The sequence below is a fragment of the Daphnia pulex genome, chromosome 4, assembly GCF_021134715.1.
Source record: "Daphnia pulex isolate KAP4 chromosome 4, ASM2113471v1".
Taxonomy (NCBI): domain Eukaryota; kingdom Metazoa; phylum Arthropoda; class Branchiopoda; order Diplostraca; family Daphniidae; genus Daphnia; species Daphnia pulex.
This window is the reverse complement of record NC_060020.1, coordinates 7,369,850-7,390,649: the sequence shown is the minus strand read 5'-3', so window position 1 is coordinate 7,390,649 and position 20,800 is coordinate 7,369,850. Positions and strand designations below refer to the sequence as shown.

Below are 20,800 nucleotides of genomic sequence, written 5' to 3'. Positions count from 1 at the left end.
AATGCACTAACTTGTTGTGGAGCGCTTACAATAAGACGCGACAGCGTCTTTTATTTATAGGAGACACGCTAGGAAACGAACTTGCAATCAGCTTATTGGGTGAAATAACCACCATAGCAGTTTATATATTTTGAAACTATTCAAGTAGTTTTAGAATTATGATAGTTCTCAATTTTACAAATGTATTTCAATAATTAGTTATTTCTATAAATGAGGGAATCTAATGAATTAGTTATATTTGTTAACCATGGTCTGTGTGTTATCTCATGGATATCATGGCTCATTCAAGAAACAACAAAAATATTTCAATAACAATTTTTAGAAGGTGTATTTTAAGTTATTGTTTGAAGAATTTTGTTAAGTAGTGGCAAACAAATACAAAAGTCCTTTGGCAAATTGGTAAATTTCATTCCCACCTAATTTTGATTCACCGTAAACCCGATCAACAAATGAAATTGGTACTTCACCAATTGTAAATCCCAATTGTCTAGCCCTTATAACCATTTCCATTTGAAAAACATACCCCTTTGATTTACAAGATTGCACCAGTTTTTCTAATACTTTTTTCTTGTACAAGCGGAAGCTACCAGTGAGGTCAGAAGCACCAGGTCTCAACAGCACTTGAGTAACATAGTTTGCACCTCTGCTAATCACTTTCCTTTTCAGGTCCCATCCATAAACTCCACCATTTCCACTGTAACGAGTTCCAGAAACCAAGTCATAGTCCTTTTCTTTTTGTTTTTCAATAAATTGGTGAATAAATTTAGGCTGCCAAGAAAATAAATGTTTTAAAATTAATGTCCCCTAAGGTTAAGTTTATAAAGATGATTACATGGTGAGATAGATCAGCATCCATGATCACAACATAATTGCCAGTAGCATGTTTGATTCCATGAATATAAGCAGTTCCAAGTCCAAGTTTCTTTTCTCGTGGCCTCAAGACCTGTGATATGACAATATTATAGCTAATTAGAAAAAAAAATACTTAGCCTAACACTACCATACAATTTTTTTATCTCCATAAATGGTTTGAAGCTGCTTTGCTACATCTAGGGTCCCATCAGGACTTCCATCATCAATTACAATAATTTCGAAATCGTATCCACTAACAAATAAAATGCATTGTTATGACCTGTAATCTTATTATGACTGCAAGCAAGTGTCAACCTTACCTGTCAGTAAAGGCTTTGACTAAGAGCCAGACAATAATTGGTAGATTGTCTTTTTCATTGTAAGTCGGAAGCAGGACACTATATTTGTCATCAGCTCCCATTTTATCGACACTTCTGAATTTGTTTTGGAAATTGACGGGACGCCTTGAAGTAATTGTGTGATTCAAACTTGTTGACGTAAGCAAGAAGCAAGGAATGTTATAAATTAAAGGTTGTTTCTCCCAGACCCATCTAGCGGATTACTGAGTTGGGGATCCCTCTAGTGGCAGTCGTATTTATATTTTCAGAAAACCATGACAGTTGCTGTTTATTAACCTTTTACGAACCCTCAAACTTTTTTCTATCCCTCAAAAATTTTACTCATGAAAGTTTTTCGGCTAGTATAAAATGTCTGTGTTAGAACAATTGATAATTGATAAAAAAATTGATAATGAGGAATTGCTCTTCTTCGATACGTTCGCACATGGTCCCACAGAGGTTTGAATCAATTCAGAAAATGTTTATTCATAAATCAATTTGGCTACAACTCAAACTTGGCGACATTTTGCAGGAATTGAATTTGGATTTGGTACAGTTTCCCAAGCCCGTGTACATAAATCAAGTGCGAGTCATACCTTTAGGCGCCAAAGTGCAAGCTGATTTCCCCGGAGGAGTGCGTTTAGGGTAGGTTACGACAGAACAAAATAAATTATAAGGATAATGTTTACATATTAACATGTATTTTCAGAGCAACGAATCCATCCCAGTTTAAGCTTGAACTATTTGTGAATGATTTGAGCAAACCTGGAGCATCTGCTTTTGAGACACTTGGTGTTCTAGATTACAATCAGAATTCTAACATTCATTACGATTCTGATAAAAAAGTAAATTGACTACTATGCATAATTAACAAACCATTTTAACCCCAAGTATATTTTACAGGTACCAACAGATGGCTTAGTTTTGAGAGGCTGGTATACCACTGTAACCCTAGCTGTTTATGGGGTTATTACACGAGCCCCAATAATCAGTATACCTCCACCACCCCCAGCAGCCCCTATCAAACCTGCTAGCCCAGTTCCAGTTGAACCAGCCCAGCCACCGGTTCCAGAATTAGCGCCAGTGTTTACAAATCAAATTATAGACGAAAAGTTACGGACTTCCACCCCTCCGTTCGAAGAAAAAGCAGAACTAATAAAGTGTGAAAATGCTTTTGTGACATCAACAGTGGTTGAATCTGAAGTAAAACGCGAGGATGAACCAGAAAAAGAAACCAAAGTGAAGGTCGAAGAAAAAGTAGTCGAGAAGGTGCGAGAGAAAAGCAGACGCAGTGATGAGTTCACACGGACGCGAGACACAAGTGACTTCCGTGAAAGAGAATGGGAATCCGATCGAACCAGCAAAGCAGATTCCGAACGTATCAATCGAAGTGATCATCGAAGCCGACACGATGTTGATCGATCCAAAAATGATTCGGATCGAATACGCCCAGATTCCGACAGATTTAAAGTTGAATCCGAACGTAGTAGAACAGATTCCGACCGTGAAAAGGCCAGAATAGAATTGGATAGAAAACGAAACGAGTCCGACCGAACTAAAAGTGAAAGGAGCGATTCAGATCGAACTAGAAGTGATCCTGAACGAACGAAGAGTGAATCGGATAGATCCAAAGGTGATGTCGGTAGGAACAGAATCGAATCAGAACGGACACGAACCGAAAAGAGCGACTCTGATAGAACCAGAAGTGATTCCGACCGAGTTAAATGTGATCCAGATCGAGTGAAAGGCGATTCAGAACGTGCCAGAACCGACGAACGAGGTAGAAACGACCGAGATCGCGAAAGACGTGGTGATAGAAGCGATCGTAAAGAGCGATCTAAGGAACGCGAACGAAGCAGTGGCGGAAGTGAACGTGATCGATCGCGAGAAAGATCCCGCGATCGCCATCGTGAAAAAGAGAGAGCAAAAGAACGAGGATCACGTGAAAGCTCGAGGCGGCCTCGGACTCCTGCAGAAGACAAGAAAATTGAAATTGCTATTGTCCTACCTGTACCGGTACCTGTACCGGTTGAAGTTCCACCTCCACCACCTCCACCACCCCCTCCGCCGCCACCTGCTTCCATAAAAAAAGATGAACCCCCTGTAGAATGCTTCTCGCCTGGTGTCGAAATGGAAGCTATATCAGACGATGACATGCCGGAAGTGGATAGTTTAGCCCCTCGCGCTGATGAAGTTGAAGAGGAAATAAACGAAGTTAATGAACCGGAATCCATTCTTCGGAAAGATGAGCCACCCGTTGAAGATGAGGTTGTCAATTCAACTGAAGTGTTAGTTGAAGCAGCCCCTGACAGCGTCGTCGAACCCGAAGAATTGGAAGAACTAGAAGAAATCCTCAGCGATGAAGACCTTATGTTTGAAGACTATAATGCCGACATGACGGATTTGGATATCAATGAATTCGGTGATCTTCTTGAAATCGGAAAGACATTTAATCCTTACGGTGTCGAACTGCAACCGCTGCAGAATTTTACAGATCCTTCAGACACCACATTACAACGAGTAAGCAAGAATGTCTCCGAACCTCGAATACCTTGCAAAGACTTAGAAGACGCTGCTTTGAGACTCCAGATGACGCTGGAGCTAACATCTCGCGGAGAAAAATGGATCGATAGCATGAATCAGTTGGCCTCTATCTTACCGAATGGTTTGGCTTACTTACACTCACAGCCGGATCTGCTCAAATCAATTCAAGATAAAGTGGTTGACTGGTTACTTCACGGCCTAGATTTCGATCATGCTCGCGAACAACCAGGTCCATCTACACATACGGTCCGTCACATCAAATGTGGTCTGAAACTCTCGCAGACGGTGGCCCAGTGCTCGCAGTCGCTTATAGAACGCTCAGTAGATTGTGGCGTCTTGACGAAAATTGCGAGCCTTTACGGTGCCCCCCACATGGCTCAGTCGCTCAAGCTAATGTGCCTGCGTAGCATTGATGCTCTGCTTTCATGGCCCTACGTCATGGAACATTGGATGAAGAATCCCGTACTGGAGTACCCAAACGGCTATGAATATTTCGTCCAGTTGTTAGAAGCGACTCAACCCTCCAGAGCTCAAGTAACAGTGACCGCACTCATCCGAAAGATACATACTTACGAAGCTCTGCAGCGGATTCATAACATCGGACAAATCCTGGCCCGTTTACCTCCAAACGGCTTTAGACGAAAAGACATTCGTCGCCCTTCAGGAATGAGCATTGAAAGTCAAGACTCGAACTCGCAGGACAGTTTTTCTACACCGAATGCCACATGTCCAAATGTTGTTGCTGAAAATCCGTTAGAGCCTCATCTCACGCAGTTACTTTCCAGTTTAAATGAAGTTCGAAAAGTTTATCTGAACCCACAGTTGACTGTTGGTCATCTGCTTCGTTTTCTGCCCGTCTACCGTCAGTACGAGATCTCTAACGCTGGTTCGGATCCTCTCCAGGGACTCTACTGTTTCTTCCGTCATCACAGATTCTTGGGCGTTTTATTGCTTCTGTCAACTCATCCATTGACAGGAAGTGATCATGTTATCATGGACATGGTGCTCCACTTTCTGGAGGATTTTGCCATGACGCATCATGGGCTTTGCTTCCTCTCTGGTGAATCAGACGTAACAACGTTGATCCTTCGTGCTTTGATGCACACGTCTGTTGGTCACGGACATCCATCAATTGGTTTAGCCACTGAATCGGTCGAGGGACGTCACGACGAGTACGCCAACGTTGAAGAACTGAACGTTACTAGTCATCATGCATCGATGACTCCGCATCGGCTGGGTGTTCAGTTAGCCCATTCACTTTACATTATACAGTGCCTGGACGTCCTCAATCATCACTTGATAAACAACAACAAAGACAGTCCAGCTGCCATCGAATGCATCCAATCGCTATACAGTCTGGTTTTCAGTGTGACAGGCCGGTTGGCTCTGATCCATGTTATTGCATTGGATAACAATATTGATGTTTTGCTCAACATTCTGACAAGTGATAGTGATGCAGAGACTGAAATAAGGATGAAAGAATCTGCCGTCCGTGGATATGCGGCTGAGCTAGTGGCACTTATTGTGAGATCAACGGAAAATGCCATGTTTTATGCCAAGTACGGTGCATCACTCATCGGATTGGTGGCTTCCAACCAAGATGATAGCAATAAGTTGGCTCATCTGACTCGTTGGATTGAAATCCTTAATCAGCCCCAAGTTTTCACTCTCGACAGCGGCTTGCCAGTGCTTTGCGACGTAGTCAAGCAGCACGCCGATGATGCCGCGAGTTTTCCACCCGAGCTTATTGTTGCTCTTCGTCTGCTTTGTCCACTCGCCATACCCAAACAACAGGTAAGACATTTTAAACGTCTTTAGCATAATTGAAATTTATTAACGAAATCGTTTGGACGTAGGGAGAAAGTAGCGGAGAAGAATACGTGGAACTCAAATATGCATACGCCGTAGTACAGCTCTTCAGTCACGATATGCTGAGTCTGCTAGTAAGCATACTGCTGAAACTCTGTCAAGCCTATGAGCAGCCGGCTGTTCATGGGGCCGTACTGGCTGGACCGCAAGGCTTCCTTCTGCTTTCCATTGTCCATCCATCACTCAAGTTGATCCGTCGTCTACTATGTCAACTTATCCGCTGCCGTGATGGAGAATTTCGTGACCTGACAGCTGTCCCAGTCCTACTGCAGACGTACGCCCTGGTTAGCGCTGTTCCGGCTTCATCTTTGCTACATTACAAAGTGGCCGAGTGCTGTTCCGACATTGTTGGCACCTTACTGGCTTATAGTCAGCCTTTGTTGCAAACTGGAGATGGCAATAGCGTGCGAAGTAGTAATACTAGTGGTGTCATCAAGGCATCTACCACACCAGAAGACGCTTTATCGCGAAGTTTGTGGACGCAAATGGTTCAGGAAATTTTAAAATTCGTCCATACTTGTTCCGGGCCGGCTTCATTTATCACAGGATTGCAAGTGCTCAACGAAATTCTCCCACTGCCATTGCCTCTGTTTAAAGGAGTTGGAGGTGAAACCCAGTTGTCTGAAGAAGATGTGCAAGAGATACTCAACGCCCGAAAACTTTGGAGTGTTCACCTGCACACTCTCGGGCCACAAGTGCAGCAAGTTGTCCGGCTCTTGTGCTGCTCTGGCCCGCAACTTTTACAGCTCTTGCGAAAAGTGTGTGTCCAGATTGCCGATCTCTCGGCCAGTACTGCGCTTGTTATAGCTAGAGCCGCATTGGATGCTGTCCTTTCCAGTTGCCTGATTCAAGATCCTAGTCCACCAGCAAACGCCAAAAGCGAGGAAAATGAAAAAGATGTTGCTGTAGCCTTCCTTCCGGCTACGTTGATTTGCACAGCTCACTCGGCCCGGGTGTTAAACTTTCTAGCAGCCATTGTGACACATGCACCAATTAAAGCAGCTGTGTTGCAGCTTTGTCGTGGATTGCAGAAATCGGATGAGAAATACGCCGAATTTCTCCAGTGTTTGTGTTTGATCCTTAATTCGGTCTCAACAACATCGGCTCACATCCAATCGCAGGAATGCGTCGTCTCCATCTTCCAGGCGTTACTTGACGCCGATATTTGTCTTTTGTCACCCGATAAGGTCGAATACGAATCTTATTTGTCAGCCGCCCTTCCGTCCCGTGAACCCATGTTAATCATCGTGTCTGGGTTATGGGATCACCTTGCTAATTCCGAACACAATTACTCGTCACTCTTGCCTACTCTTCGAACACTGACGTTGCTGACGGAGCACAACTACACGTTCCAGCACTTGCATAAAGTTTTAGAGCGAAAGCGGCACGCCCTATGGGCCTTCTTCGATAAAATGGCTAGCGGTTTCAATAAGGACAGTTCAGATAGTGTGTCCACTTTGTCAACTGCATTGGAACTCCTTCGAACACTAGTGAAGACGCCAGTGGCGGCGGCACTTGGACGGCGCAATGTTATCGTGCCCATCTGCACACTCTCAGAAGCTCTTCAATGGCCTATGGAACCGACATCAACAGAAGAAAATTCTGTAGAAGAACCTAAAAAGCATCCACTGTTAGTTCTTCAAGATTTTTTACGAGAAAACTGTACAGAAGAAGAATCAATGGAAAGCCTACGAGATAGTCTTACGGCGTTGGTGAATATTCTTCAATCCTCGGACTCTGATGCAGCCACCATAAAAGATACCGCAATAGAAATTATCATCCCGCTCCCAGAGACTCTAAATCTCCAGTTTGCACACCGGCCACTGTTGAGTGATTCTCCAACTGATGAAGATCGTCTTTCCTCTTCTTATTGGTTATCCAATCATCAACACTGGGTAGACGAACCTGCCGACTCTGATACGGATCATATTCGTTGCGATCTTCTGGAGACAGCACAGAGTTGCTTGGGTGCCGATGTGGATTTAATGGCTTTGACCGAACGTCTTTGTAAGAGTCATTCCGAACCTACGGAGATTGGTGGACGAGCAACTACAGTGATTTCAATAAAAGGTCGAATGGATGCGCAATCAACCGACGCTCCACCCGGAAGACCGATTCTATCTACAGCGCGTGACAAATCCAATAAGCCGTATGTGGCTCCAATGCGAGGGAGAGGATTCGGAAGACCTGGCGTCAATGGGCGAAACGATCCTTTCCGTTCTCGCGCACCCAACACATCACGTCCACCATCACTACATGTCGACGATTTTGTTGCCATGGAAAAGAACGGAGCTGTGGGTGGTGGACCTTCCTCATCATCTGGGGTTGGCAACAATTTGTACGGCACCAAAATCGCAAGAGGTGGAGGAGGCAGGGGCAGTGGCAATCGAGGCCGAGGTGGTTTTCCCGGTGAACGTGGTCGCTTTAATTTTCAGCAACCCCGACGTGAGGCCGCTCGGTCTCGTCCAGGCGGCACCGGTTCGACGTCGACGTCTTCTTCCTCAGCCAAGTGGGACGATCCATATCTTCATTCTTCTGTGGTTGAAGCGCGTTCTGCTACCCGTTTTCAGTCTACTAATCGTGTTTGGACCAACACCGCTAGCAAGGAGCGATACAGTTCGCCGTCAAATACGGCCCCATCAACTGGTCGTACGCGACACACACGAACGTTTTCTCGCTAAATAAAAATCCCTGGCAGAAAATCGGAAGGAAGAGAAGAATGATTGTATCGGAAAAGTTTGTCTGTGACCAAATTGAACGTGAATAAAATGTAATGAGTAACAATTTAAAATGAAAAAAAAAACGAGGTTTTGCTTCCACTGCAAATACAGACCGACCGCTACGCGAACGACACATTTATTACATCGACAAAGATGGGGGGGAGGGGTTAGGGTGAGAGCAAGATGAGAGGTAAAAGTGAAAAAAAAAATGTAAAAATGTACAAAGAGTTTTTCTTCTTGCTAGTTTTCTAGTGTGCGACGATATGTGCGTCCTGATGGGTACCTTTTAATTGCACCCTACGTTCTATTACCCCAAATAATCTGATACTTGACGTCTATACACTTCGGCACCTAATCAGATCCAAACTTCAAAGTGCAACCAGGCAAAACGCTTTCTAGGACAAAAGGCTAGGCCTACTAGACTAGCACGAGGAAAAATGGCGTCAAATCTTTACGATAGTAGAGAGAAAAGGTGGGATAGAAGCCGAATTCATGAGCAAGGAACTTTTTCTATAGATGAAAATCGAAGTCTGAATTTTTGGCTTTCACTGTTCAAGTGAATCAGTCCATCATTTCTAAGCAAGACCTCAATACTGGTACATGTGATGATAACCTGAATACTGTGGCGCTGCTTCTTCAAAAGGAAAGAAGAATAGAAGAGGGATAGAAAATGTGAAATTGGCAGTGATTTAAAAAGGAAGTTGGCAATTTGAAAACAGAGTGTCTCTTGCTGTCATGAAAGCGCTATGCGAGAGCCGATACGTTCTCTTCCCGTTTTGAGTTTTGGAAGATTTTGAAGCAATAGTTTTGATCAAGCGTCAGTTCGAGTCAGTTGATTGCTGCGGCACGGCTGCGTAATCCGGAAACAATTCCGAATAACTCGGAGGCGGATCTTCTAGAGCCTTAGTGGCCGGAGCCTCGTCATGCAGAGGAACTCGCCATCTTTCTAAAGGAACTAAAAATAAATAGATGGAGTTAAAAAATTAACAATAAAATATAAAACAAATTTTGGGTAGATTTCAATTCAATAATAATTTACCTTCGCCGGCATGATGAGGTATGGGTAAGGTTGATACGACTTGGCAATCTTCTTGATTTCTCGCGCGGCGAAGTCGTGCTTTGCGCCGGCGGCAGAAACACACCATGCTTGCCATCAGGCATAAAATGAGAAGTGCTACGGCTCCCAGAATGACGAGCGACGCTGTGCTGATGGCGTTGTTTGAAACTTTTAAAGGAATATGTTGGTAAATTTAACGGATTTGAGTTTACATATGCGATTCTTACTATTGCTCGATGTTGCGACAGCACATCCCGTTTCATCCGAAAAAAGTCCTGCTCCACAATTGACGTGTCCATCACATTTCAAATTGGATGGGATGCATTTTTCTTGCATCTTGGTTGACTTGTCAACACTGGGTATACATGGCCAGTAAGCAGTGTCATTTGTTTTGCAAGCTGTTTTTTAAAGTCAATATTTATTACTGGCATCATAGAATATAAATGAGGTGTTTATATTACTCTGTCTGTAAGAAGTTACAACTACTTTAAGTCGTAGGGGTTGAAGATTTTGATCCACTTTCCTGCTGGTTTTTCTAAACCATATGTGCAACTCTCCACCAGGGTCATAAAATGTTGTTGCTTCTGGTCCTTCAGGAATAAGTGATTCCACATAATTGTGGAGAACTTCTTCATCATTGGATTCTGATGGACGTTCACTGGTATAATCATAGATGGGAACCAGTTTTCTTTCTCCACACAACTTTTTGCTGAGGTAGCCATCATCATCTCTGCCAAACTACAATTAAGGGTGTCATGAAAAAAAATCCAAAACAATTTATTTAAAGTTTATAGGACTTACCCAGACATAGTCATCACACTCATTATCCAAAGGATTTCTCCTAAGATTAATGTCTTCAACAACAACTTGCAAACCCTGATTTTTTGGTGCTTCTATTTCTAGATGGCAGTCAATCGCTAACTCAGTAACATGAGGGTACTTTGAAAGTTGTATCAAGAGTGCAGTACTCCTTGAATTCATTTTAATAGTCCTTTTGGCCGAGGAACAGACATTTGCATCTTCTAAATAATCTAAAACGGAAAACAATAAGGGCCATTATTATTGTGACATCAGTGAGTCAAACCTAAGGGCTAAGGGCGTTGTCGAAATTGGTTATAATGAAACGCACCATTATATTTAAGGAGATAATGTTAACGTTTGAAAAAAAAAACAGTGGACTTACATATTTGGTAGCCATAAGTTTCTAAAACAGTAACACTATAAATACACAATAAAAACAATCTCGTTGCGAACTCCATTTTTTGACAACTTATCGACTGTCTGCACACATAGATAACTGTAGGTTGCCTGTGATGGCTGTCACTTGCATTGCGCGCCATCTTTTGTTATAGTACCAAAGCACAAAATTGGACCTATTGAAATATATAAGTGAAAATCACATGAAAGTAGTATTCTAGTGTTCTCTGTTCCATATAATATCACGATTATTTTTATTCAAATGGTTGCATGTGAATTGATGTCCAAAATTGTATTTAGTACGAAAATCACTCCAAGCTTTTGAACTTTGCCGCATGAGAACCATTTACTTCATTTGGCGGTGCTTGATCTATAATTATCTGGAACATTACACATCAAAAAAGAAAAAGCGATCGACGATTTCCGAATTTAAAAATAAAGTCTTATAATTATTTTATAGTAAAATCTAATCCACTGTGGTTGAAGGGGAAACAAAAATTTATTAATGAGTTCGAACTTATGAGATAATTTTTTTGTTTTTACATTTTTTAATAGATTTGTTAACGTTGTTCGGCGAGCTGCTTGACTCGGCAAATTTTTTGACGCAAAATTTTCTGCTCTTTAACTGAAGTGAGAAACTTGATTGAAAGCTCACCAGTACTTATCAAATAGACTAATAATGGGTTCAGCACGTTACGATCGCGCCATTACAGTATTTTCACCAGATGGGCATCTCTTTCAGGTCGAATATGCTCAAGAAGCTGTCAAGAAAGGATCCACTGCTGTAAGTAAATTTCTACGATAGTGGCAGTCGACACCGACTAATGATTACTTTCGTGTATATTTTAACTTTGTTTAGGTTGGTGTAAGAGGCAAGAATTTAGTAATCTTGGGAGTCGAGAAAAAGTCTGTTGCCAAGCTACAAGAAGAAAGGACTGTCCGAAAAATATGCCTCCTTGATGATCATGTGGTGATGGCATTTGCAGGGCTGACAGCAGATGCCCGAATTTTGATCAACAGAGCCAGAATAGAATGTCAGTCCCATAAACTGACAGTGGAAGATCCAGTAACCTTGGAGTACATAACAAGATACATAGCAGGTATTATTTTTTCACTGATAATTAAACTGCTAAGTTTTGTGGACAAATGTCTTGTTTTTTTAAGGATTATTTATTACCCTTCATTTACGCAAATGTTTTTTGTTTGTTTTTCATGTGCGATTTATTATTTATTCTAATAGGCTTGAAACAGAGATATACACAGAGTAATGGAAGACGCCCATTTGGGATCTCTTGTTTGCTTGCTGGATTTGATTTTGATGGCACTCCTCATTTATATCAAACTGACCCTTCTGGAACATACCACGAATGGAAGGTGAGCTAAAGACTTTTCAATTGATTTGCATTTCAGCAATTAATAACGTGGAATTTCAGGCCAATGCCACAGGCCGTAACGCGAAAACAGTTCGTGAGTTTCTAGAAAAGAACTATAACGTCGAGGAGATGGAAGATGAAGAAAAAGTTATCAAACTAGCAATCCGTGCTCTTCTGGAAGTGGTACAATCAGGAAGTAAGAATCTGGAATTGGCGATTATGAGACGTGGCCAACCAATGAAGATGCTGGAAGTTGACGAGATAGAAAAGCATGTCGCCGCTGTTGAGAAAGAGAAGGAGGAAGAAGCAGAAAAGAAAAAGCAGAAGAAGTAACTATTTGAAAACTCAGCAAATTTGTGATGCTGCGTCACGTACCAACAAATAAACAATGGCCTAAACACAAAGTGTTATCCTACAACGTCGTCCAATTCGTTTCGTAAAATTTACGCGTCTAATTGTTGAGCTATTCATTATTTGTGTATTCAGAGATGGTCTAGTAGTGAAAGCGAAAAAAGAATCCGATAAAGATGCCGGTGATTTTAAAACACTTATTGAAGAATCATTTAACGAACGTTGGAGTCTTGGAGATGGCGTTAACGAAAATCAGCATCCGAAATGATGGATCAACGAGTGTCAATGAATATTCATGGGATTAGCTTGTTTCGTTTTAATTAAATGTTTATTTAAATCTACGACAGAATCACATCGATTAGAGACACAGTTTGGATCGTTTGGGATAAAAATTCATTGAAAATGTTAAATGAGAAAAGACTTTATTTATTGTAACAGGTCACCCTAGTTGAGTAGAATGGGAGGAAGAGTTTAGAAGTGAGATAATGTGTATTGATTTTGATTCACGGGTAGTGTTGTACCGTATATTGATGAAGAGCATACGCAGTAGACGCCCAGGTTATGTAGACAAACAAAAAGGAGTATTGTATTTGTACAGTTGAGATTTGAAAAGAATGTCTTCTTGGTGAGTTACTACAGTTGTGATATACATATTGACGTTAAGCGATGTGTACACACACCTTGATGCGGATTTAATCAAGTTCCAATTTTCTTTACTATTCCTATTAAAAGAACAGTGTTTTTCTCCTAAAAACAGTAAGGGTCAAAAGATCTGCCGATGATCACCGTCGTGTATTTAATTAGAAACAGGAGCAATACAATTGGGCAGCAGCAGCAGCTGTGATCGAACGCTGTAATCTTATTTCTCTCTTAAGCCATTCACTGCTGGCACGGAACCAGGCTGTTATTGCCAGGCTCGGCCTTACAGTGTGTCTATAATACAGATCCAATATACTTTTGTTGTATAAGCAAGAATTCTCTATGATCCAGCCACTTATGATGCAGCCACCAACTTGTGATGGTGTTCCCAACCACCGCCACTCTAGCGGGGCTGGGAAGATGGACGAGTTTATAATAACTATAATATAAATCCCCGCCCCCTACATATAGCCCCACACGTCAACAAAAGAGTATGATGATTTGATTTCGACGGATTACTGCACTCACTTTCTGGTTGTAGAAAAAAAATAAGATGGATGACTGATCAACTTTCTGCGATAGAGTATATAATGTATATAGCAATCGCACACTCACTCCGGCCATCGTTCGATCCTTCACCAGCGAAAGAACGTTCATGATCCAGCGCGATTTCTCTACGTTGAGTTAACTTTAACCACTTGCAACCAAAGGAAGTGGTCGGCCTTTCGCCAATTCCATACTTGAAAAAGCCTGTGAAATGATGAGTATAGAGAAATGAAAAGTTTAGACGTCACGATAAAACTATCGAGAAGAAAAATAGGAGAGAAACTGACCTCACACATGGCCAGCTGGGCTATATTCAGATAAAGTTTCAAAATGGAACTGAACAGAGAATAATAGGCATAACTGGAATCATTTGGAATACTTGACCGAGAACTGAATGACATTCAAATCGATGGTGGCAGTGTCCAGTGGCGCGGAAGCATCGAGGCTGTGTTTTGCCTTTTTTGTAAATTCAAATTCATTGTAAATTCATTAAAAATAAAAAAAATTGTAAAATCCCGGAAACAAATTATTGTTAAAAAAAAAAATGTGTAGTGAATACATTTCTTGGTGCTTTTTCATATAAAAGTCTGTTTCACGAATTTTTTTATTACTATTGTAAAAGAAAAAAAAAAATCTATTTTGGGATTTTGGGCTCTAGCAAACATAAGTATGATTATTTTTTCTTATTACTTGTTAGCATCGAACAAACGGTGGATAACGAAGCTCAACTACGGTCAACATCCACATTTCAAACAAGATACTGTCTGTTATCTACTATGTAATACAAGTCGACCGTTGCTTTAACGGACGAAGAGCAATTCAGTATATCGATATTGCACTTTCTAAAGTGCATTCAAGTGTGTCAGTAGTTTCACTTTTTTGTAGTACGTATCTTGTAAATTAATTTAAAAAACTCGGGAGATTTACAGATTTCTCTTTTCAACGGTACTAAAGTGTCAGTTTTTCCCTTCCTTCAGTTTCTTGCTGCTATTTGGCACTATGAAGACTGTTCATTCGGCCGAGGTATAAAGTATAGGCTAAAGTATTTTCAATATAAAATTGTCTCTCTCAATCGCCAAGATTTTTTAAAGGAAATTTTAGAAATATGCAGAACTCCAAATCCGAATCAAATTCTGATGAATTTGTGCCGTGATTACCAACATGAAAACCTGCCAGATATAATCCAACTTCTTGTGCGGAATGGAATCGACCTAAACTGCGATGATAAACTTGGATCGAAAGCTTTCCTCTATTTGTGCGGGAATTACAAACACGACAACTTGATCGATATCGTCCGCATTTTGTTGCAGCATGGGGTTGATGTAAATTGCAAGAACAAGGACGGATCTAATACTTTACACCTCCTATGTCAGTTTTACGGAAAACGAAATCTGATAGAAATAATTCAGCTTTTAATCGAACACGAAATTGACGTGAATAGTAAAGACTGGACTGGGAACAACGCTTTTCTTTATTTGTGCGCCTATTATAAAGAGGAAAACTTGATTGAAATTCTGCAGTTACTAATCAAACATGGAATAGAAATAAACTACAGGAATCATTTTGGAGAAACCCCAGTTCACCTCCTTTGTACTCTTTATAAAGGAAGCAACCGAAACGAAATACTGCAATTGATTGAAAAAAATAAACCTATGGAAATCAAAGGAAACCGCAACTGTTGTTTGATGTAAAACTATTTCATGGGCGAAAAAAGCAACGCTGAAAGTAAATCGATTTTCAGTTCATAAATTTATGTCACATTATTATTATATCACATTAGCCTAAATCGGAAGATCCTGATATTTGTTTTTGAAGTATCTCTGTTTGCGTTGATACAACCTATTTTCAGTGAAAAAAGCAATACCGTCTGTAGATTGAGACATTCAAATACAAAGAAGTACAAATTTTCTGAATGAAATTATTTACTCTAATTTGGTTTTACCACGGAGGCTGATTTTTCTTTACTTTAATTTTTTTTTCCGTTTCCTGCTCAACACTCTCAAATATGAGCGACGACAGTGACTACCACACACCAATAGTTGGAGAATGTGAGAGGTTGTGGGTTTCGCGAGAGAGTCATGTTCCACCTGTTTAAAAATGTTCCCGTAATAAGCAATGTCACGTCAAACAAGTTATTGTTTACCCAGTTACTTTTTCGGCGGATAATCGTTGATTTATTGTTCTACTCCGGTGTATATAGTCCAATAGCCGAAAACGGATTGGTACGTGGATGTCGAAGAACTATGAAGAGAAATCTTTAGATGCTCAGAAGAATACGACATTATCATTAATTAGAGTGACATCGAAAAGATCCTTCTTTACTGAGTCTCCAATTAACTTTAAGTCTAACCGTAAAATACCCTCGACACGACACTACCATGTGTTTGCTGTCTAAACTCTTACCTATTTTTGTTTTATCTACGACAAATTGAGATCATCATGTTCGAGACTTTCCAATTTCCCGCCCATACACGTTGCCAGCTAGGGTGTGTTGTCACTAGTTCACTACTCGTTTCCGGTCGTCTCATCAGAATTGCACTCGAGCGAGTGATGGCATCACATCACCCACGTTGTATTTCTCATCTATCGAAGTGATGCTCTGACTCACACCTCCTACGTTAGAGTCAAGCTGGTAGCAAGTTTATCCATTGCCTGAAATAATGACGGAGCGAAGCTATTCGTTCACCTCGTTTTCGTTGCTCTGAAGCGATTTTCAGCAGCTTGAATGAATTATGAAGGCAAAAGTTTGTCAGGAACATACTTAGTCAGCCCATAATTCCCTAATGCTTTCTTTGAATGTTAAAATTAAGAAAGTGTTTGGAAACATCGTACGGTAATGAAAGAAATCACGGTTTTAATTTTTCCCAACATGAACACTAAGATCGTACAGACGTTGGAGCGCATAAACGACGCAAGGAACGATAGTAATAAAGGTATTAATTCTTATCTTAAAAATTGCTTAAGCTTCATGGTGAGTTTTCTCTTCAAATGATGCGTTCAAATGAGTAATTCTGAAACAGATTTCGTTATTTTCCGGCCACAAGGTGATACATAGCGGCTGATTTCGTGCAAAGAAGTAAAACAACAACATCCGGCACTCAACATGCAAACTTTGGTTGTGTAATGTTCCATTATGGTTGGATAGATTCAATCCATTATCTGTTCGTAATTTTCTGTTGCACAAAACTTGCAGCACTAGCCGCTTCCAGGAGTAAAATGTATAGCATTACAATATAAGTGATTTACCATGTTCGTTGAATACCATCAATAATTCAAGAGTTTTAGATAAGCTTATCTCTTGTGAGGCAATCGAACTGATAACGAAGTCAAACCAAAAGGGAGCAATACTAGGTGTCACTGTCAGCTAACTAGTTTCAAGCTGAATTTGAAACAACAAAGATGTTCTTGAATGGCTTTTTGTTAATAAAAGTAACTGTATTAATCGCGACATTTATAGTAATTGATAGTTTTAATTTTGACGAAAAGTACCCTTTAATTGCCCGCGGAGAATCAGAATCCTATTTTGGCTACAGTTTAGCTGTCCAGGAGAATAGCGGAGAAAAATGGTATTATACAACATTTTTTTTACGAGGATAGAAGTGGTCAAAAGAAAGTGATAACGAATAAACTATTAAAGGCTATTCGTGGGCGCACCAAGAGACAACCATCTTAACAATGCGGGTGCGCTGTACAAATGCGGGAAAAGCGGGCAAAATCTAAACTGTAACAGAGTAAACGTAATAACAGGTAAATCGTTTAATCAACTTAAATCGTCTCCGTTTCAATTTAATTACAAACTTACAACTGTTTTAAGTTGAAAGCACAGCTGAACAATGGCTCGGTGCATCTGTTACCAGCAGAAGTGGAACAACCATGGTAAACGCTCATTTAAAATAATTATTTTATTTGCTAATTTAAAGTCTATTTCCCATTGCGAATTTTTCGATGGGCTTTATTTTCAGGTGTGTTCTCCACGTTTTGGAGAAAGAGTGAGAGGCAAGTGCTACTATAGTCGAGGAAATTTGCCGTTCGAATCGTATGCTCCTTGGAACGAAGGTAAACTATTAATTTATTGTCTTTGATCAATTACATTTTCAAAGTTTTGGATTTTATTAGATATTTGTCAATTGGGTTTCTCATCAGCATTATCCTCGGTATGTAGTAAATTCATGGTAATTAAGATACTTTCTAAAACGTTACAATGAGGCAGGATGGAAATCGATTTTACACTGGAGGGCCAAGCTGTACAAAAAATGCTGGTATGCCACGCTTTCGTTCGAATTGTAATTGCTGGTAACAAAATAATTCCTTATATTAATCTTTAGGTCGATTGGTAGCCTCTACTGGCCCCACTACTATTCGCGATGACGTAGAAAGTTTAATGGGAGACGTTTCTTATTACTCTTACGCTATATCAACAGGAAAAATTTGGGGCCAAACCGAAGGACTCGTTGTTTCAACAGGATTCCATCAAAATTCAAACTTTGCTGGAAAGGTATATAAAAACCAGGGTAAAACCCTGTGAGAAAGCGATCGAAGAAAACAATGTTATCCTCCCATTTCGGTGTCATTCTCCAGGTAGAACTTTTAGATTCTTACGACAAACTAACGAACGCAACAAAACGGAGCAGTTTAGAAGGTCGTCAACCGGGTGAACACTTTGGAGCCTCTCTGGCCGTGTTCGACATCGACAACGACGGGCGGGATGATATCGTCGTGGGCGCCCCTCATCACACGATTTACACCAATTCCGAAATCAAGTATGACGTTGGCGCCGTTTACGTGTACTTTCAAACATCGAAAGGACTCTATGAAAAAGAAAATTCTCTCAATATCACGGGACAGTTCTCCGGTGGCCAATTCGGGTTCGCAGTTGCCAATTTAGGGGATAGTAACGGAGACGGATACAATGATTTGGCTGTCGGAGCACCCTACGAAGATGGTGGATCGGGAGTTGTTTACATTTACCACGGATCCCATACGAAGAATCTTCGGAAACTACCCGGTCAAATCCTGAAAGGGTCTTCCTACCAACCGTCTATTCGTTCTTTCGGCTTTTCTTTTATCAGTGGAGCAAGTGACATTGACGGCAACGGATACGGTGATTTGACAGTTGGCGCCTATGAGTCTGACATTGTTGTACACATACCTGCACGCCCAGTAGTGCGAATGACAAACAAACTGACTTTCAGTCCGAATTCTATCACCCTAGAAAAGAAAGAATGTACAGCTAAGATTGGTGGCTCCAATGTTCAAGTGACTTGCTCGAAACTGAAATACTGTTTGAATTACGACGGAAAAGGTGTTCCGGGAAGTATTAACACCAACATCACTATTATACTGGACGTCCAGCAACCAAAAGCCCAGCGTCTGCTCTTCCTTAAAACTAATCAGAATATAATGACGCAAATTATTGGGTTAAGTGTGAAAACTGAACTATGCCAAGAAGAATACGTCTACGTCAGGCCGGATATTCGCGACAAACTCACATCAATCGAAGCACAAATTATGCCTGCAATAGTAGTAACCAATGCGCCACTTTCGTCCATCTTGGATATTTACGACGGCAACGGCCGCGTCACTAAATCATTACCGATATTCAAAGATTGCGGCAGTGATGACATTTGCATCCCTGATTTACAAATGACTGTCACTACGTAAGTACCGAAGGAAATAATCAAATGCCTATTAGTATTTTATTTCATTTTTCCCTTTTAATCCTAAAGGAGCGCAGGGACTTACATTCAAGGATCAGGTGAGCGTTGGACGGTCGACGTGACGATTTACAACGCTGAAGAGGACGCATTCGGGGCAGAATTTTACCTTGATTTTCCGCCCGAATTGAGTTACATCAACACAGATAAAGATTTTACCGATTCATCCGTTTTGTGCTTTCCCCCCGACCAGAAAAACGGTCCCTTTTTGCGATGTGATATCGGGAATCCGCTACCTAGTAAAAAAACGGTCCGTCTTCGCGTGATTGTCGAGCCCAAGCCAGGAGACGACAATTCTATCTCCTTCTTGGCCCAGACCAATAGCACAATTAGCGAACTAGAATCGACGATGGCGGATAATAAAAAATTTTTGAGTCTAACGTTCAAAGCAGAGGCCAAGTTGGCACTTGAAAGGTAAAACCGTAAAAGCGATTAATAACAAATAATTTTTACAATTTTGAAAAAATTTCTTATATTTTATGACAGTTGGACTCGACCAGAAGAATTGACTGTCAATACTACAGCTCTACAGCTGGGCGAAATCAAAGCATTGCCGGAATACACGCAATTTTGTGAAGTGCGTAACGAAGGTCCGTCTGACATAATCGGGGCCAAATTCCGCATCGTCTTTCCCACGCATACGCCCGAAGGCTACGCTATAAATGAGTTAAAAGCTCAACCAACAATTCAAACGGGTGCTGCTACTTGCGATATAGTTCCACTCACAGAAAAATCCAATAAAAAACCCGTTGACATTAACTGTGTGGTAAACCGAATGACTGGTGGTCAACGGGTTGTCATCAAGCTTGTCGCTCAACTCGTTTCCGAAGCCTTCTTGGAAGTAATTATCACTTAAACATTTTTTAAAAATATGCTTTCGATCGTATAACTTCTTCTTCTTCTTTTCGCCTAGCAACTGAATACCGACAAATTCACCCTGACTTCGGTAATTACAGCCAACATTACTGGTTTGCCTTTTGATCAAGATGTTTCAAAGATTCCGATGGCTTCGGCAGAAGTAGTAGTCGTCGTGAAAAAGATTGCGAAACAACAGAATCTTTTGAAAGCCACGCCGTGGTGGATACCAGTTGTTAGTGCAATTGTAGCGACCGCAATTATTGCCGGGGTTGCAGGGCTTCTTCATCACGTAAACTTTTACTGTTGTACTCAAGTCGCTAAATGAAACAGGTGAACTTACCATTTTCCTTTCGGTTCCTCAGTATGGATTTTTCAAAAGAAATCGGCCATTAGAAATGACGGCGACATTGGAAACTATGCCCGAAAGTCAACCGTTACAGCCAATGAATCAGAATTCAAATCGACCCACTTCCGAAGTTGATCGTACAGTCTATGAAGATTCCTCGTAGAAATACACCACTATTATTGTCTTCTATCCTGAAATGATAGAATTTAACATATTAATCAATCTTTAAAAACTTCATTGCTACTACAATTCAAATAATTTAAACACATATTGTTAGTCATATAATAGGGCACATACATGTTCCCTTTCCATGGTTTGCAATAATACAGATAAGACTTTAGATATACATGTTTAGTGATAAAGAAAGCAGGAACTGACGACGACCGACAATATCAT

The 20,800-nt window shown here is 40.8% G+C and overlaps 6 protein-coding genes across 6 annotated transcripts; 4 read left to right on the top strand and 2 right to left on the bottom strand.

Annotated features, from left to right (window-relative positions):
- Positions 1-309: 309 nt before the first annotated feature.
- On the bottom strand, positions 310-1,408 carry LOC124192313 (dolichol-phosphate mannosyltransferase subunit 1-like). Its single transcript, XM_046585529.1, has 4 exons — positions 1,173-1,408; positions 1,006-1,105; positions 833-943; positions 310-768 (listed from the first exon to the last, which is right to left on the bottom strand). The coding sequence occupies exons 1-4, from the start codon at positions 1,271-1,273 to the stop codon at positions 358-360; spliced, it is 723 nt and encodes a 240-aa protein (XP_046441485.1). The 5' UTR covers positions 1,274-1,408; the 3' UTR covers positions 310-357.
- A 67-nt stretch (positions 1,409-1,475) lies between these two features.
- LOC124192305 (protein virilizer homolog) lies at positions 1,476-8,749 on the top strand. The gene is made up of 5 exons (XM_046585520.1): positions 1,476-1,649; positions 1,723-1,835; positions 1,900-2,035; positions 2,094-5,528; positions 5,591-8,749. Exons 1-5 carry the CDS (start codon positions 1,560-1,562, stop codon positions 8,282-8,284), a joined length of 6,468 nt encoding a protein of 2,155 aa, XP_046441476.1. The 5' UTR covers positions 1,476-1,559; the 3' UTR covers positions 8,285-8,749.
- LOC124192310 lies at positions 8,357-10,719 on the bottom strand. Its single transcript, XM_046585526.1, has 6 exons — positions 10,564-10,719; positions 10,182-10,411; positions 9,842-10,118; positions 9,608-9,778; positions 9,363-9,548; positions 8,357-9,278 (listed from the first exon to the last, which is right to left on the bottom strand). The coding sequence occupies exons 1-6, from the start codon at positions 10,637-10,639 to the stop codon at positions 9,142-9,144; spliced, it is 1,077 nt and encodes a 358-aa protein (XP_046441482.1). The 5' UTR covers positions 10,640-10,719; the 3' UTR covers positions 8,357-9,141.
- A 241-nt stretch (positions 10,720-10,960) lies between these two features.
- LOC124192311 (proteasome subunit alpha type-7-like) lies at positions 10,961-12,354 on the top strand. The gene is made up of 4 exons (XM_046585527.1): positions 10,961-11,361; positions 11,437-11,677; positions 11,818-11,951; positions 12,011-12,354. Exons 1-4 carry the CDS (start codon positions 11,257-11,259, stop codon positions 12,281-12,283), a joined length of 753 nt encoding a protein of 250 aa, XP_046441483.1. The 5' UTR covers positions 10,961-11,256; the 3' UTR covers positions 12,284-12,354.
- Positions 12,355-14,328: 1,974 nt separating this feature from the next.
- On the top strand, positions 14,329-15,393 carry LOC124192314 (protein fem-1 homolog CG6966-like). The gene is made up of 2 exons (XM_046585530.1): positions 14,329-14,509; positions 14,578-15,393. Exons 1-2 carry the CDS (start codon positions 14,486-14,488, stop codon positions 15,175-15,177), a joined length of 624 nt encoding a protein of 207 aa, XP_046441486.1. The 5' UTR covers positions 14,329-14,485; the 3' UTR covers positions 15,178-15,393.
- Positions 15,394-16,840: 1,447 nt separating this feature from the next.
- Positions 16,841-20,750, top strand: LOC124192306 (integrin alpha-PS2-like). The gene is made up of 12 exons (XM_046585521.1): positions 16,841-17,052; positions 17,124-17,233; positions 17,301-17,362; positions 17,449-17,542; positions 17,603-17,640; positions 17,697-17,745; positions 17,812-17,981; positions 18,065-19,143; positions 19,213-19,614; positions 19,687-20,041; positions 20,114-20,347; positions 20,421-20,750. Exons 1-12 carry the CDS (start codon positions 16,886-16,888, stop codon positions 20,565-20,567), a joined length of 2,907 nt encoding a protein of 968 aa, XP_046441477.1. The 5' UTR covers positions 16,841-16,885; the 3' UTR covers positions 20,568-20,750.
- Positions 20,751-20,800: the final 50 nt, after the last annotated feature.